General features: G+C 50.1%; 1 protein-coding gene across 2 annotated transcripts; it reads left to right on the top strand.

Annotated features, from left to right (window-relative positions):
- The first annotated feature begins 685 nt into the window (after positions 1–685).
- On the top strand, positions 686–8,585 carry DGCR6 (DiGeorge syndrome critical region gene 6). 2 transcript variants are annotated; one of them, XM_084819707.1, is made up of 5 exons: positions 686–903; positions 3,729–3,889; positions 4,963–5,063; positions 6,169–6,309; positions 8,158–8,585. In XM_084819707.1, the coding sequence occupies exons 1-5, from the start codon at positions 740–742 to the stop codon at positions 8,239–8,241; spliced, it is 651 nt and encodes a 216-aa protein (XP_084675833.1). In that variant the 5' UTR covers positions 686–739; the 3' UTR covers positions 8,242–8,585. The 2 variants fall into 2 exon arrangements, with proteins under 2 accessions (XP_084675833.1, XP_084675834.1); XM_084819708.1 differs by lacking the exons at positions 6,169–6,309; positions 8,158–8,585 and adding an exon at positions 5,456–5,664.
- Positions 8,586–16,846: the final 8,261 nt, after the last annotated feature.

A 16,846-nucleotide genomic window follows, 5' to 3' on the forward strand; every position in this document is an offset into this window, starting at 1 on the left:
AAAGAAAGAAAGAAAGAAAGTCGAGCAAGAGAGAGATTTAAAGTTCTCCCTCGAGGGGTGAGGGCACTCTGTCTAAGCTCAGAGGTATCTGGCTGTTCGGTGCTTATTTGATAGAAAGAAAGAAAGAAAGAAAGAAAGAAAGAAAGAAAGTAAGTCGAGCAAGAGAGAGATTTAAAGTTCTCCCTCGAGGGGTGAGGGCACTCTGTCTAAGCTCAGAGGTATCTGGCTGTTCGGTGCTTATTTGATAGAAAGAAAGAAAGAAAGAAAGAAAGAAAGAAAGAAAGTCGAGCAAGAGAGAGATTTAAAGTTCTCCCTCGAGGGGTGAGGGCACTCTGTCTAAGCTCAGAGGTATCTGGCTGTTCGGTGCTTATTTGATGAAAGAAAGAAAGAAAGAAAGAAAGAAAGAAAGTAAGTCGAGCAAGAGAGAGATTTAAAGTTCTCCCTCGAGGGGTGAGGGCACTCTGTCTAAGCTCAGAGGTATCTGGCTGTTCGGTGCTTATTTGATAGAAAGACGGAAGGGAGGGAGGAAGGAAACAGTCCAGCAGACGCCCTTCACGTTCTGCGGGCGGGGGGCCTCTGCCCGCGCTCAGCGGCGCCCAGGCCGCCTCTCGAGGGCCGGCCCCGACCCGCGCTGCGGCCCGGCCCCCTCCGCCCGCCCGCGAGGGCGCGCCGCCGGCTCCCGCCCAGCGAGAGGCGGGGCGGCGCGAGGCCTCGCCGCTCGCCCGCCCGCCGGCCGGCCATGGCGCGCTTCGGGGCGGGCTTGGCCTACGACGCCGCCGAGGACGCCGGCGACGGAGGAGGCCGCGCGGCTGGGGGCGCCGCAGGACGCGGCGGCGGCGGGCAGCAGGCCCGGCACTACCAGCTCCTGTCCGAGCTGCAGGCCCTCGTCAAGGACCTGCCCAGGTGCGCGGAGACGGGCCGCCTCGCCTCGCCTCGCCTCGCTCGCCTCGCGGCCGCTTCCTCCCCGCGGGCTGCGCGGGCAGAAGAGCCGCCGCGGAGCGCTTCCTCGCCAGCCGGCGCCCTCCGGATGTGCGGGGCTGCAGCTCCCTTCGCCCCCGTCCGCATCATGCCTGGGGGCGGTGGGAGTTGCAGGCCTACACAGCTGGGGGCCACTGGGGTGGGCAGCCGTGCCCAGCCTGGTGCCCTCCAGATGTTTGGGACTACAACTCCCAGCATGACTGGCCATTGGCCATGCTGGCGGGGCCCGATGGGAGTTGAATCCAAAAGGTCTGGAGCAGGGGTCCCCAACCCCCGGGCCGCGGACCAGCACCGGTCCGTGGCCCGTTAGCAACCGGGCCTCGGGGGGGTGCGAAACCCCCTCACCTTGGGTCCGCGGGGGCCTGTGGGGGGGGGAGGCAATGTGCCCCTTCCCCCCCCCCCGAATCCTTGCCGGCTCCGCTCCGCGGCAGGTCCACAACGCTGCCGGCCGGCTCTGGCCGCTGGCGGACTTCTGGCCACTGGGACGCAAATGGCGGCCACGTAGCGGACGCCATTTGCGTCCCTGTCCTTCAGGCAATAGGCTACGTAAATCTGTACTTAGCCGATTACCGCAACTGGACCCTGGCGCCAGAAAGGTTGGGGACTGCTGGTCTAGAGGACACCAGGCTGGGGGAGGCTGCTTTGGGGAGGGGGGTCACAGTCAGTGCCTGTACAATTCTGCATGATGGGCGGAGAAAGTGGACACAGATGTTTGGTGTTTTGTTTTATTCCTTCCCCTCCATCCCTCCCTCTCCCGGCATACCAGAACCTGCGAGGAAGCATCCTGTGGTGCCTTAAAGACCAACAGACTGATTTACAGCAGGAGGTTTCATGGCCTCGGAGTAGATTCTGGGCTGCTGAGGACGGCCTTCAGACTGCCCCTGAGGAAGGGCCGTGTTTTTGAAGTCGTAAACAAAAATCCTCCTTCACCCAGCAACACAAAATTAAATGATGGAACTTGAGTGACTGCAAGATGCGGGGATAGCTTTAAAAGGGGGTTAGACAAGCTCATGGAGGAGAAAGATGGCTACTAGCCATAATAATAATGCTTTGCACTTGTATAGCACTTTCAAGTGTCCATGTGCATTGATCTAGTTGTAATCCTTACAACAACCCTGCATTCCTCATCTGCAATTGGCTGAGACAGAGGCTTGCCTAAGGCTACCTATGAGTCCAAGGCAGAGGTGACATTTGAACCAGGGACTCTCCAGTTCATCCCTCAGTCTCATAGGATGCAATCCTATGCAGGTTTAGATGGAAAAAAAAGGCCTACAATTCCCAGCATTCCCCAGCCAGCCATGCTGGCTGGAGGATGCTGGGAATTGTAGGACTTTTTTTCCATCAAAACCTGCATAGGATTGTTCCCTCAGCCACTATGCTACATGATGGACACGTGGAGCCTCCATGATTAGAGGCAGTGTACCACTGAATACCAGTTTCTGGAGGGCAGCAGTGGGAAAGGGCTGTTGCCTCCATGCCCTTCTTATGGCTTTCCATTTGGGCTTCTGGTTGGCCCCTGTGGGAAGTGAGACGCAAGACCTTTGGTCTGATCCAGCACAGCTCTTCTTATATTGATGACAATCAGCACCCATCCTTTTGAGCAACCGGCAGAAATACAGCAGGTGCAAGATGCAGATTTATGAGGAGTGTCACTGGTTGCATCTCTACCATAGGTCTTAAAAGCACAAGAGGGTCGGGGAGAGATGCAGTCTGGCTTATTATTACTAACAGACTCCGTTAGAGTCTTGCCTTTGCCAAGCAATACTCGTATGGTGGCGACGGTCTACGTTACAGGATTGTTGTACAGACTGATAAAGTCTGTAAAACAGTGTATTACTCTGTTATTAGCACCATGCTTTACAGAGGCCTGGATGCTTTGTCGATGGAGATGGCATACAAATCATTTCACCCAAAGTAACTTTCCTGAGTGTGGGAAGAGAAATGATCCCCAGTGCCGTCTCCCTTGCCAAGTAACAGTGTTGCTGCCTTCCCCTCTGCAGGTAGTTTACTGAACAGATAGGTATGCACTGTCTTGGATATGACTCCATTAGAATTATAAGAAACTAAGAGGAGCCCTGCTGGATCCAACGAAAAGTCCATCTAGATCAGCATCCCGTTTCCCACAGCGGCCAGTCAGATGCCACTGGGAACCGAGTTGAGCCTCAGGGTGCAATTCTATGCATGTTTATACAGGAAAAATATCCCAGCAGGAGTTGTAGAACATTTTTCTGTCTAAACACATACAGGATTGCGCCCTAAAACTCCTAAACTTTACTGCATTGCAAACCCACTTTTCTGGGTTTTTTGTTCTTTGCAAGCCCCTGTGTTGTCTTATCTGATGGCCACCATTTGTTTATTTTACTACGTATCTGTGTCACCCAATAACTGAAGCTCTGTAGGCAGTTCATGTAGGTGGGGGTGGAGACTGAATAGTTTCCAGCTTAAATTCTATGTGCACGCAAGCCATCCTAGATCTCTTTGATGTCTCGGCTGGAGCCACTTAAGCTGCTGAAGAGGCAAGCAGCTGTTAATTTTTAAACAGAAAAATGGCTTGCTTCTTCAGCATGTGGTGCAAATGTCACAGAAACTTTCAGTTGCCCAATGTATTTTCTTTGTCATCCCAGGGACCACTGGAAAGAGCATGCCTCTTGCATCACTAGTTGAGAGCTACTGCTGTTGAGATACCTTTGCTCATAAAATCCAAGTGAGCCCAGGATGTCCCTTGACTCTGTTCTGCTTTTTCCTCCCAGTTCTTCCCAGCAAAGGCTGTCGTACACTATCCTCAGTGACCTGGCACTGGCTCTCATTGATGGGACTGTCTTTGAGATCGTCCAGGGCCTGCTTGAGATCCAGCACTTGACAGAGAGAAACCTCTACAACCAGCGACTTAAGCTGCACAGTGAGCACCGAGGCAAGGAAACGACATCACTTGCATGAAATGGTGGTGCCTCAGAGACCGACTGGCCTCTTCTACGCACCAATCAGGGTGGTTAAACAGCGGGAAACGTGGTTTCCCCCTTCCCGCTCTTTTAATGAGTGAAATGAGGATTGCAGGTCAGCTGAGGTGGTGGTGATTATTTCACACACTTTGCAGGAGAAAGAAATTAAGTGATGCCCGCTGGTCTGTTTTGGCAGAGCTCCCCAAGCCCAGACTTGAGGCAGGAATCATTCCTTGCTGGGCCTTTAGCTGAGCCTGCCTGCAGTGTTGGGAGAGACCTCTTTAGCACACACAGTTTGGCCTTTAAGAACAGTTTCCCTATCCCCTGGTGAGCTCTGGGCAAGGTGGGTAAAAAAATCCATGATTATTGTTTTCTTTAATGGATTTTAGGATTTCTGTTTTCTTAAGTATGTATGTCCCTTAAAAATAGACTGGTTCAGAATGGTATCTGAATGGAATACAAGAATATTAAAGCCTTCTCTCATAAGCTCTTAAAACTGAAACTATGACCCTCTCTCCCAACCGGGTGCCCTCCATTTATTTTCGACTTCAACTCCCATCAGCCCAGCCAGCATGGCCAATGTAGCCTGAAACATCCGGAGGGCACCAGCTTGGACATGCCTGGCTTAGAGCTTGACCATTTACTTCCCATGTCATGGAGATAAAAACTGTGGCAGCCTTACCCAGCCTGGGACCCTCCAGATGTGTTGAACCACAATTCCCATCATTCTTAGACTGTGAATGATGGTAATTGCAGTCCAGCACATCTCAAGGCCCCAAGTTGGGGAAGGCCAAACCGATGCAACAAGCCATTTCTCTTTGAGGCAAATAATTCACAGGGAAGAGAAGGTTCATTCCTACTACTAAAGGGGCGATTTTGCCACCACTTTCTACCCCCACCCCCCACTTCCTGCAAACAGTCACTCAAACCCGATTGCCCAGGCTAGGGCAGGGGGCCAGCAGCAAACACACCATCAAGTCAATCGTGTGCTCTCCTCTTCTGACCCCAAAGCAAGCAGTGACCTTTTGCTTTTGTCCCCTGCCAGTTCTCAAGCAGGAGATGCTGCATAAGCACAAGGAAGCCCAGCAGGGCTGCAAGCTGCACAATCTACCCCTTCTCAAAGCAGCCCAGCAGAGGGAGCTGCAGGTAAGCAAGGTCTGCCACTTCCCCAGGTAGGAAGGAGGGGCTTGATCCGGGACAGCCTTCCCCAACCGGGGACTCTCCAGATATTTGGGACTTCATCCTCCAGGAGCCCGAGACAGCTTGGCCGGTGGCCTGAGATCATGGGAGTTGTAGTCTGACACACCTGGAGGGCGGAAGGCTCTTTCTGTGTAGGTTTCCAGGACACCACTGAATGTTCAGGGGAAATGTTTCTCCCACTCTTGCTCCAAGGAGTTCAGGGCCGTAACTCTGGTGCCCTCCCATTCTTACACTCCTGTAAGGCAGATTAGAGGAGCTACGACATGGAGGGGTCGCAGCACTAACTGTCTTATGCCCCTATTCCATCTTTTTTTCCTTAATGAATTGTCCATGATAAGAAAAAGATGGAAGAAGTGGTGAGAAAACACAGGAGGGTTACGAGCGGAAGATGTCATTGTCCGAAAACGCGCACGCGCACATGGAAGTCTGCAAATGACGCAGGATGAAGGCTCGGTAAAAGCCTCGTCTGGAGGCACCCTAGACCTGGCGGATGTGACCCGCCAGGGTCATCCAGTGGGTTTCATGCCTGAGCAGGGATCTGAACCCAAGTCTTCCTGATTCCGGTCCAGCCTCCTTCACCACGGCAGCACGCTGGCTCACTGCCAGAACTAGGCGGGAGGTTGGGCAGCATTGGGTTACATCCCCACCCCAAAGTCCTGGAGGTACCTTTGTGGCTGGGCTTCAGTCAGGGACTGGCTTCCATATTTGGGGTCAGGACATAGTTGCCCCCCATGTACAATGGCTGGTAGGCCTGTCGGGCCTTTCTTTCCTCTGCAACACATGGTTTGGCTTATTTACACAAGTCCTGAAGCCATTAACTCATTTCCACAAGAAGCCCAGTGTGACTAAGATGGTCATGCTGGCTGGGAATGATGGGAGTTGCAGTCCAACACATCTGGAGGGCGCCAGGTTGGGAAAGGCGGGTGCAGGCTGATTGGGCAGTCCTGCATTGCCGGGGGCCATTGGACCAGCCAGCCCCTTTGCTCCCTTTTCAATCCTGTGTGATCTTTTCTCAGGTGGGTTTTTGCTCTCTTTTCCCCCTTTTGCCCAGGCCATGGAGCAGCGAATTCATGAAGAGCAGCAGATGATGGATGAAAAAATTGTCCTGGAGCTGGATCAGAAAGTGGTTGACCAGCAGAGCACGTTGGAGAAAGCTGGCGTCTCTGGGTTTTATATCACTACCAATCCCCAGGTCTGTGTAGAGCAGTTGGATTGTTCAAAGCCCTGGCAAGGAGTTTGAATCTTCAAACAGTGTCACAGGGACCCCTGAGGCACCTTAGGTGCTTACCAGGGTTACTCGGTGAGAAGATAAATGATGCAGATGGGTTTCCCTCCAGAAAGCTCTCCCATCCACGCCCACTGTGCAGCTGCAGGGATGTGGGTGCACACGCACGCTCAGAGCCCACAGTGTGTATTGCCGCATATGTATTCTTACTTTTCTAAAAATATTATTCAAAGTGACGTATGATAAAAGAATAAACCCACAGTCAAACACCACTCATAAAATTGTCAGGATGAAAGCACTGAATTTCCGGGCCAAATTCAAGGTGTTGGTTTTGACCTTTAAAACCCTACATGGCTCCGGCCCAGCCTATCTCAAGGAGCGCCTCCAGCAACACCAGACAGGCTGCTCAACAAGATCAGCCTCGGATGGCCTTCTCTCTGTCCCATCAGCCAGGACAGCTAGGCTGGTGAGGACGAGGGAGAGGGCCTTCTCTGTGGTGGCCTCCACTCTGTGGAACTCCCTCCCTAGGGAACTCTGCCATGCCCCCTCTTTAATGAGCTTCCGCTGTGCATTAAAAACATGGTTGTTCAGACAGGCATTTGGGGTGGGCTAGGGTAATATTAGAAATGTGATGTTTTTAATGTTGAATTTTATTGTACGAACTGTTTTTATTGCTATACATCGCCCAGAGTGGCTGGGTGACTGGCCAGATGGGCGATTAATAAATTAAAGAAAGAAAGACAGCAGGAAAATCCAGTGGCAAAACTCTCTAGCAATCCCATCATCCGAAACACCTCATCCAGCTGAAAAATCTGGCTGGGGTAAAAGACGAGAGATTTTGATCGGATGGTGGTGAAACTGAGTGAGGGGGGAAAGGCTGCATGGGAGGGTGTCTCCTAAGGCGAGTACCACCATCGTACCAGCCGTCCTAGCACCCCAGCAGAATGGACAATGGAGGAAGTGGGAGCACAGAGCAAGGAAGCTAAGCGAGCTTGGAGTCTTAGCAAGGAAGCCAAGTGAGCTTGGCAATGCTTGGATTCTAAGGGTTCCTTGGAATCCAATTTGATACGGAAAGGGCTCTGTGAAGATCAGGTGTTTGAAGGCCACAGCACTAACCTGAACGACTGGAGAGTTCTCTCCCCCTTCCTTGCAAACATGCATGATGGATCTGTCCCCCACATCTGCCAGCACACTCAGCAGCACCCACAATCTGCCCCCGTGGCCGCCTCATCTTGCTTCTTGCAGTAGAGATAAAACTAGAGAGTCACTGTCGGATCATTCTGAGAAATTGTGCTGCAAGAGTCATGTGACTCGGCCTCCACAAGTCACACGACTCCTTGGAAGACAGAGACGTGTGTTGCCCCAAAGATGTGGCAGTCTTGTAAATAAATCCACAGATGTATCTAGCCCGTTAGCCTGCTTTCCCAAACATATTTAAGGGCACAATACTATGCATTTTAAGATAGAAAAAAATCCCGCAATTCCCAGCATTCCCCAACCAGCCATCCTAGCTGGGGAATGCTGGGAGTTGTAGGACTTTTTTCTGTCTAAACGTGCATAGGATTGCACCCTAAGTTAATCACTTGTGGTTTAAAATGGGTGGGGGACCTTTCCTGGTTACATCGAGATGGTTTTTACTTGCTACAGGTGAGTGGCTACTTACGGGAAGGCTGGAGTAAGCTCTGATGCCTTTTTGCTCCCCTCCCTACTCCAGCAGACATCTTCATACCTCACCCAGGTACTGACATTTGTGGTCAGTTGGAAGAAATTAGTATGTTCTCTTCCTGAGGTAAAAATATTATTTTCCCTTCACAGGAACTAACTCTGCAGATGAATCTCCTGGAGCTTATTCAAAAGCTGCAACAAAAGGAATCTCAGCCAAGAAAGCCATTCTCTTGAGGAGAGGAGGGCACAGGGACAGCTCTTCTCCTGTGTCTAGCCACGATCCTCCCTCCGTGGGTGTCATGTTAAAGGAGATTACTCAGTGTTTTGTTCTTGCATCAAAAGATGGGTACATCCAATTCCCTTGCCAGAATGCAGAAGACAAGGGACGCAATGGGACCAAGCTTTCTCACACCCCCATCATACCCACCAAAGCTTGAGCTTGATTCTGTATTTCTTTCTTTCTTGGGTGTTTATTTATTTATAGCTGTTGAGGAATTTCCACTTATCTCAAGGCTATTTGACATTGTAGTCTATGGATTGTGGTCTCTAAAGAAGGCAATAAACATAATTCAGTATAATTTAGTTTCAGTGCAAATTCTCACCTTGGGGAATGTAGTTTTGGGAGTGGGGAGGAGAATGAGCCCGTGGTTCCAAGTTTTTTGCCAGAACTTTATTTTATTGACGGCATTTTGATACCACCAGTTAATACGTTTGCTGAGCACTACACACAAACTACATTTAAGCCCCAGAATATAAAAATGCTACATAAAGATAAAAAAAAAAGTTAAAAGAGCATCAGGATAAAACCAGCAACAGCAGTTTCCAAGGTCTAAAAAGCACGAAAACATTTTTTTTAAACTGAAAAGCCTGGGGAAACGAAACACCCTTCAGCTGGGGAGCCCCTTTGTGAAGGGTGTTGCACAATCGCCAAGACGCCACCGCTGAGAAGCAGCAGCTGCCCACCTTGCTTCCTTCAGCTGGGCACCTGAAGGTGATCTTAGGGTCTGTGCGGGTATATATAGAAGACACTCCTTCAGATAGTTTGATTAAATGGAATTAGGTTGATTAAATGGAATTAGGACTGAAATTGAACCGGCAGCCAGTGCAGAGGGCAAAGCACTGGGGTAGTATGATTAAATTGGCCCAGCTAACAATTATGCTGCCCCATTTTAGACCAGCTGAAGTTTCTGGACCATTTTCAAAGGCAACCCCACATACAATGCACTGCAGAAATGCAGACAAGAGGTTACCGCAACATGGATAATGGCTGCTAAACCAACTCTGTCCAGGTAGAGCCATAGTCGGTATATCTGCATAAGCTGATTAAAAGTGCTCTCCACTGAGGCCAACTGTGCCTCCAGTGACGATGCTGGATCCGTGCACACCCTCAAACTAAACCGAAGGGGTCCTGTAGGGGAGTGCAGCCACCTCCAGAACAAGTTGAACACCACTCTAAGGCACTCCCTAGTCAGGCTCGGTGGGCTAATTGTCTGGCTCTGTGGAAGACAGCTTTATGTGTGATATTCAGGGAAGGCAGCCACACTCTTAACCGTAGCCAGGCAGCCTCACCAGCCAAATGTAGGGATGTCAGAGCGTTCTGCCACGGACTCCAGTGAGGCCAGATTCTTTAGAATCCAGCCCCCCGGAATCTGTGGTGGAACGGCCTCCCCCCCCCCAGCCACCCCGCGGAATCCCCCTGGGACAGAGTGTACCTGGCGGCGGCTCCAGCAGCAGCGGCTCCAGCGGGTCTCCCAGCCACTGCCTGGCTGCTGTGGCCGCAAATGGCGGCCATAGTAGCAGCCACCATTTGCATGGCTGCCTTTTTCATGATAGGCTATGTAAATACTTACGTAGCCTATCATGGCAAAGAGCAGGGGCGCAAATGGTGGCCGCTACACCATTTGCGCCCCTGTTCTTTGCCGTTAATAGGTTACGTAAGTATGTAGCCTATCATGGCTTGGCAGCCACGCAAATGGTGTAGCAGCCGCCATTTGCATGGCTGCCTTTTGTCATGATAGGCTATGTACATACTTATGTAGCCTATCACGGCTTGGCAGCCACGCAAATGGTGGCCAGCATAGCAGCTGCCATTTGTGGCCGCAGCAGCCCAGCAGCAGCTGGAATTCCGGCTGTGGGTGGCCCCAGCTGGCAGCTCCGCGGAGTCGCCAGGGAGCAGGGCCAGCCAGGGAGGATTCTGGGGGGAGGGATGGCACGCCTATCCCCCACCACGGATGCCCCGGAACGGAGCCAGGTAAGTGTTTCATACATCCCTAGCCAAATGCATATTTTAGAATTGTTTGTTGCATTCCCAATGCAGCATGACATTTTTTCTAGGTTTGAGATAACACAATAAACTGGCTCATTGTTGGCATCCTCGCTCTGAAGGGCTGGTAAATCCCAGCCAATGGGAGGTAATCTTTGATTATTGCTAAGTGTTTGATAGGGCACAGCTGCAGCGTGTTTTGGGAGGAGAGCTGCTTGGACCTGCGTAAGGAGCATTCCTCAGGTATGTCAGCCTCTGCGTGTGTGACGGCAGTACTTGCTCTTGTCCTTTGCCTGGGACCAAGCAGGTTAAAATGGAGGGCTTGGCATAACTAGGATCTACATATCCTTGGGTGAGAAGAAATGTTCGATATGGAAAACTTGTAAATGCTCTTAGTGGGGTGGGGAGATTACAGCCAAACTGCTGAGATATGGCCAACCCATTCTCTTTCTGCCATGACTTGGGGAGAGGTTGAGAATGTGTGAACAAGTGGAGGACCATTGCTCACTATTCTATGATTCTATGATTTTGCCAACTTGGTGGCACCATCTTTCTGCACCTTTCCTTCCCATGGGCATCCCAGGGGTAAGACATTCAGCAGTTTCTAAAAGGCTGGACCTCTGTAGTCTAAGACAACCTTCCCCAACATGGTGCCCTCCGTATGTTTTGGAATTCAACTCCCAGCATCGCTGATCATTGGCCATGTTGGCTGTGGAATTGTAGTCTGAAACAGCTGGAGGGCACTATGTGTGTGGGGGGGGCTGGTCTAGGGGGAGGAAGTGAGACTGGCAGCTGTGCCCACAGTTTGCCTCTGGGTGGCACGAACCTTCAGTTATTTCACTGATTGATTGTTCATGGCACATGGTTTGGGAACTGTCTGTCTTTCCAGCACCACTCAGTAACCACTGATTTGATTAAGTGTGCTTGTGTTTAAAGAGAGAGCGCATCATGGTGCTTTACAGAGTTACATAAATTTAAAGGGATGGCTTAGGTTCTGAGGAGCGTACGAACTAAATTTTGACAGATGGGGATAATGGAGCGAGGGCGGACAGAGTAACAGGATGTATGTGCGGAACTGCAGTTACATGTTCCTTGTACATCTTGGATGGGGATAGCCGTGTTTTGAGATCAAAGGCTGCTGTCTCCAGGAGCTTTTGAGTTTTTCTGGTGCTTCCCTGCGCAGACAAATTAACCACTGAGCACACCCCGGCCTTTTCCCCGACATGGCCCTACACACTTTTGTGCAGACATGAGCTTTCCTGGACAGTCAAATGTAAGCTCTTGGTTTGTATTATTAGTTATTGTATTTGTATTTGTGATGACTGCAGGTTGGTTTCTTTTGTCATCCTGCTTGGCTCCCTTGAGACTTGTGTCTTAAGGGGAGAGTCCAGCTCAGCCAAGAAGCCATTGCTGTTAGTTCGGTAGTTGTCACAGTGGTTTCCACAACCCATGGTGAGAACTGGGGGCCTTCCGAGGGTTACAAGCGAAACATCTTTAACCAAAGCTCAAATTGGAGACTTCTTTGAAAAATGAGGTGCCATAGAAGGGTTGCCCACCTTAATGATAGGGTGGTTTACAGTAAAGAACCAGTGGCCATGCTGGCTGGGAATGATGGCACTTGCAGTCCAACACATCTGGAAGGTGCCAGGTTGGAGAATACTGATGAACGCCCCCCCCCCCAAACTACAAGACTTCCAAGTTGTTCAGGCTTCCCCTCCCTTGAGTAAATGCAGCTTGGGCACACTGAAGCCATCAAAGAACTTGGCACTCTTGGAATAAGAGGAGAGGGCCTCTTGCAGACTGATAACAGGTTAAAGAACAGGAAGCAGACAGTAGGAATAAATTGTCAGTTCTCACAATGAAGGGATATAAACAGTGGAGTCCCACAAGGATTGTATTGGGACCAGTGCTTTTCAACTTGTTCATATATGACATGGAATTAGGAGTGAGGTGACCAAGTTTGCAGTGACCCTAAATTAGGTGACCCTAATTTTTTAGGGTGTTTGAAACAAAAAGGGATTGCAAGGAGCTCCAAAATAATCTCTCCAGACTGGGAGATTGGGCATCAAAATGGCAAATGCGGTTCAATGTAAGCAAGTGCAAAGTGATGCACTTCGGGGCAAAAATTCCCAGCTTCACGTATAAACTCATGGAATTTGAGGTAGTGGTGACTGACCAAGAAAGAGATCTTGAGGTTGTGGTAGACAGCTTGATGACCCAGCGTGTGGCTGCTGTGAAAAAAGGCAAATTCCATGTTGGGCGTAAGTAGGAAAGGAATTGAAAATAAAACTGCCAATATCATACCGCCATTACACAGATCTATGGTGTGATCACACTTGGAATACTGTGTACAGTTCTGGTCACTACAACTCAAAAAGGATCTTGCAGAGTTAGAAAAGGTGCAGAAAGGTTCAGCTAAAATGGTCAAGGGGCAGGAGCAGCAACTCCCTACAAGGGAAGTTTACAATGCCTGGAACTTTCTAGCTTAGAAAAAAAATGGTGAGTAAGGGGAGACATGCTAAAGGTGTTCAAAATTATGTATGGTGTGGAGAAGGTGGATTGTTGTTGTTGTTCAGTCATTCAGTCGTGTCCGACTCTTCATGACCCCATGGACCAGAGCACGCCAGGCCTTCCTGTCCTCCGCTCTCTCCAGGAGCGTGCTCAAGTTCATATTCATTGCATCGGTGATGCTATCCAGCCGTCTCATCCTCTGCCATCCCCTTCTCCTTTTGCCTTCAATCTTTCCCAGCATCAGGGTCTTTTCCAGATAGGAAGATGTTTTTTTCCTCCTCCCTAATACTAGAATCCCCTTCATGGATCACTGCCTTGTTGTGGCAAAGGGGCTTGCGTAACTCAGTGAAGCCATAAGCTATGCCGTGCAGGGCCACCCAAGACGGACAGGTCATGGCAGAGAGTTCTGACAAAATGTGGTCCACTGGAGAAGGAAATGGCAACCCACTCCAGTATTCTTGCCAAGAAAACCCCATGGAACGTATCACAAGGCTAAAAGATAAGATGCCGGAAGATGAGCCCCTCAGGTCGGAAGGTGTCCAATATACTACTGGGGAAGAGCAGAGGGTATTTCCGAGCAGCGCCAGAAAGAGTGAAGCGGCTGGGCCAAAGCCGAAAGGACACTCAGCTGTGGATGTGTCTGGTGGTGAAAAGAAAATCCGATGCTGGAAAGAACAATATTGTTTAGGAACCTGGAATGTCAGATCAATGAATCAAGGTAAGCTGGAGGTGGTCAAACATGAGATGGCAAGATTGAACATCGACATCTTGGGAATCAGCGAACTAAAATGGACAGGCATGGGCGAATTTAATTCAGGTGACCATCATATCTACTATTGTGGGCAAGAATCCCTTAGAAGAAATGGAGTAGCACTCATAGTCAACAAAAGGGCGGGAAAAGCAGTACTGGGGTACAATCTTAAAAACGATAGAATGATCTCAGTACGAATCCAAGGCAAACCATTCAACATCACAGTAATTCAAGTCTATGCCCCAACCACTGATGCCGAAGAAGCTGAGGTTGATCGGTTCTATGAAGACCTACAACACCTTCTAGAACGAACACCAAAAAAAGATGTCCTCTTCATCATAGGGGATTGGAATGCTAAAGTAGGAAGTCAAGAAATCACCGGGATAACAGGCAGGCATGGCCTTGGTGTACAAAATGAAGCAGGATAAAAGCTAATAGAGTTTTGCCAAGAGAACACGCTGATCATAGCAAACTCTCTTTTCCAACAGCACAAGAGGCGACTCTACACATGGACATCACCAGATGGTCAATATCGAAATTAGATTGATTATGTCCTTTGCAGCCAAAGATGGAGAAGCTCTATACAGTCAGTCAAAACAAGACCTGGAGCTGACTGTGGCTCAGATCATGAGCTGCTTCTTGCAAAATTTCGGCTTAAATTGAAGAACGTAGGGAAAACCACTAAACCATTCAGGTATGACCTAAATCATATCCCTGATGAGTATACAGTGGAGGTGAGGAATAGATTTCAGGGATTAGACCTGATAGACAGAGTGCCTGAGGAACTATGGACGGAGGTCCGTAACATTGTTCAGGAGGCAGCAATTCAATCCATCCCAAAGAAAAAGAAATGCAAGAAAGCCAAGTGGCTGTCTGATGAGGCTTTACAAGTAGCTGAGGAAAGAAGGGAAGCGAAAAGGAAGGGAGAAAGGGGAAGATATATCCAACTGAATGCAGAGTTCTAGAGAATAGCAAGGAGAGACAAGAAGGCCTTCTTAAATGAACAATGCAAAGAAATCGAGGAAAACAACAGAATGGGAAAGACTAGAGATCTCTTCAAGAAAATTGGAGATCTCAAGGGAACGTTTTATGCAAAGACGGGCATGATAAAGGACAAAGAAGGCAGGGACCTAACAGAAGCAGATGAGATTAAGAAGAGGTGGAAAGAATACACAGAAGAACTACACCGGAAAGATCTGAATGTTCCTGATAGCCATGATAGTGCAGTCACTGAACTTGAGCCAGACATCCTAGAGAGTGAAGTCAAGTGGGCCTTAGGAAGCATTAGTAACAACAAAGCTAACGGAGATGACAGTATTCCAGCTGAGCTATTTAAGATCCTAAAAGATGATGCTGTTAAAGTGCTGCATTCAATATGCCAACGAATTTGGAACACTCAGCAGTGGCCACGAGACTGGAAAATGTCAGTTTACATTCCAATTCCAAAGAAGGGCAACGCCAAAGAGTGTTCAAACTACCGCACAATTGCGCTCATTTCACATGCCAGCAAGGTGATGCTCAAAATCCTACAAGCTAGGCTTCAGCAGTATGCGAACCGAGAACTACCGGAAGGACAAGCTGGGTTTCGAAGAGGCAGAGGAACTAGAGATCAAATCGCCAACATTCGCTGCATCATGGAGAAAGCAAGAGAATTCCAGAAAAACGTCTATTTCTGCTTCATTGACTATGCTAAAGCCTTTGATTGTGTGGATCACAACAAACTGTGGCAAATTCTGAAAGAGATGGGGGTACCAGACCACCTTACCTGTCTTCTCAGAAACCTGTACGAGGGTCAAGAAGCAACAGTAAGAACCAGACATGGAACAACCGAGTGGTTCAAAATTGGGAAAGGAGTACGACAAGGCTGCATATTGTCACCCTGCTTATTTAACTTATATGCAGAGTACATCATGAGAAACGCCGGGTTGGATGAATCACAGGTCGGAATTAAGATTGCTGGGAGAATTATCAACAACCTCAGATATGCAGATGATACCACCCTAATGGCAGAAAGCGAAGAGGATCTCAAGAGCCTCTTGTTGAGGGAGAAAGAGGAGAGTGCAAAAGCTGGTTTGAAACTCAACATTAAAAAAACGAAGATCATGGCATCTGGCCCCATCACTTCCTGGCATATAGAAGGGGAAGAAATGGAAGCAGTGACAGATTTTACTTTCTTGGGCTCCAAGATCACCGCAGACGGTGACTGTAGCCATGAAATTAAAAGACGCTTGCTCCTTGGGAGGAAAGCTATGGCCAACCTAGACAGCATAGTAAGAAGCAGAGACATCACCTTGCCGACAAAGGTCCGTCTAATCAAAGCTATGGTTTTCCCAGTAGGAATGTATGGCTGTGAGAGCTGGACTCTAAGGAAGGCTGAGCACCGAAGAATTGATGCTTTCGAACTGTGGTGCTGGAGAAGACTCTTACGAGTCCCCTGGACTGCAAGGAGGTCAAATCAGTCAGTCCTAAAGGAAATCAACCCGGAGTGCTCACTGGAAGGACAGATACTGAAGCTGAAGCTCAAATATTTTGGCCGCCTAATGCGAAGAGAAAACTCCCTGGAAAAGACCCTGATGCTGGGAAAGACTGAAGGCAAAAGGAGAAGGGGACGGCAGAGGATGAGATGGCTGGATAGCATCACCGATGCAATGAATATGAACTTGAGCACGCTCCGGGAGAGAGCGCAGGACAGGAAGGCCTGGCGTGCTATGGTCCATGGGGTCACGAAGAGTCGGACACGACTGAACGACTGAACAACAACAAAATACTAGAATCTGTGGCCCTCCCATGAAGCTGTTTGGTGGGAGATTCAGGACCGAGAGAAGGAATTATTCCCTCACACAGCGCATCCTTGAATTGCGGAATATCACTGCCACAAGATGCAGCGAAGGCCGCCAATCTGGATGGCGTTGAACGGCGATTAGACAAAATCAGGGAGGAGGCGGCGGCCGTCGGTGGCTACTGGTCCTGATGGTGCACACCGACTGCTGCGGTGGAACGGGGCCGGGGGCGGGGGGCAGTTGCATTCATGTCCTGCCCATGGGCTTCCCGTCGGGACAGCGGCTGGCCGTCGTGTGAAGAGAACGCTGGGCGAGTCGGGCCTGGGGCAGACCCAGCGCCAGCGCTGCCCCGAGGTCCCTGCGGCCCGCCCCGGGCTCCGGCAGGCCCGGCCACCCGCGCCTTCGCGGCCATCGCCTCGGCCCGCCGCGCCGGGGGGTTCCTGCCAGCGCACCTGCCGGCGAGAAGGCGCCGCCGCCTGCCATCCCTCCGCCGCGGCGCGCCGGGCGCAGCTGGCAGCGGCGCGGGGCCGGGCT

The sequence above is a fragment of the Heloderma suspectum genome, chromosome 13 (assembly GCF_057233095.1).
Source record: "Heloderma suspectum isolate Gila_16-S chromosome 13, 16-S_ref, whole genome shotgun sequence".
In the NCBI taxonomy this organism is placed as follows: Eukaryota; Metazoa; Chordata; class Lepidosauria; order Squamata; family Helodermatidae; genus Heloderma; species Heloderma suspectum.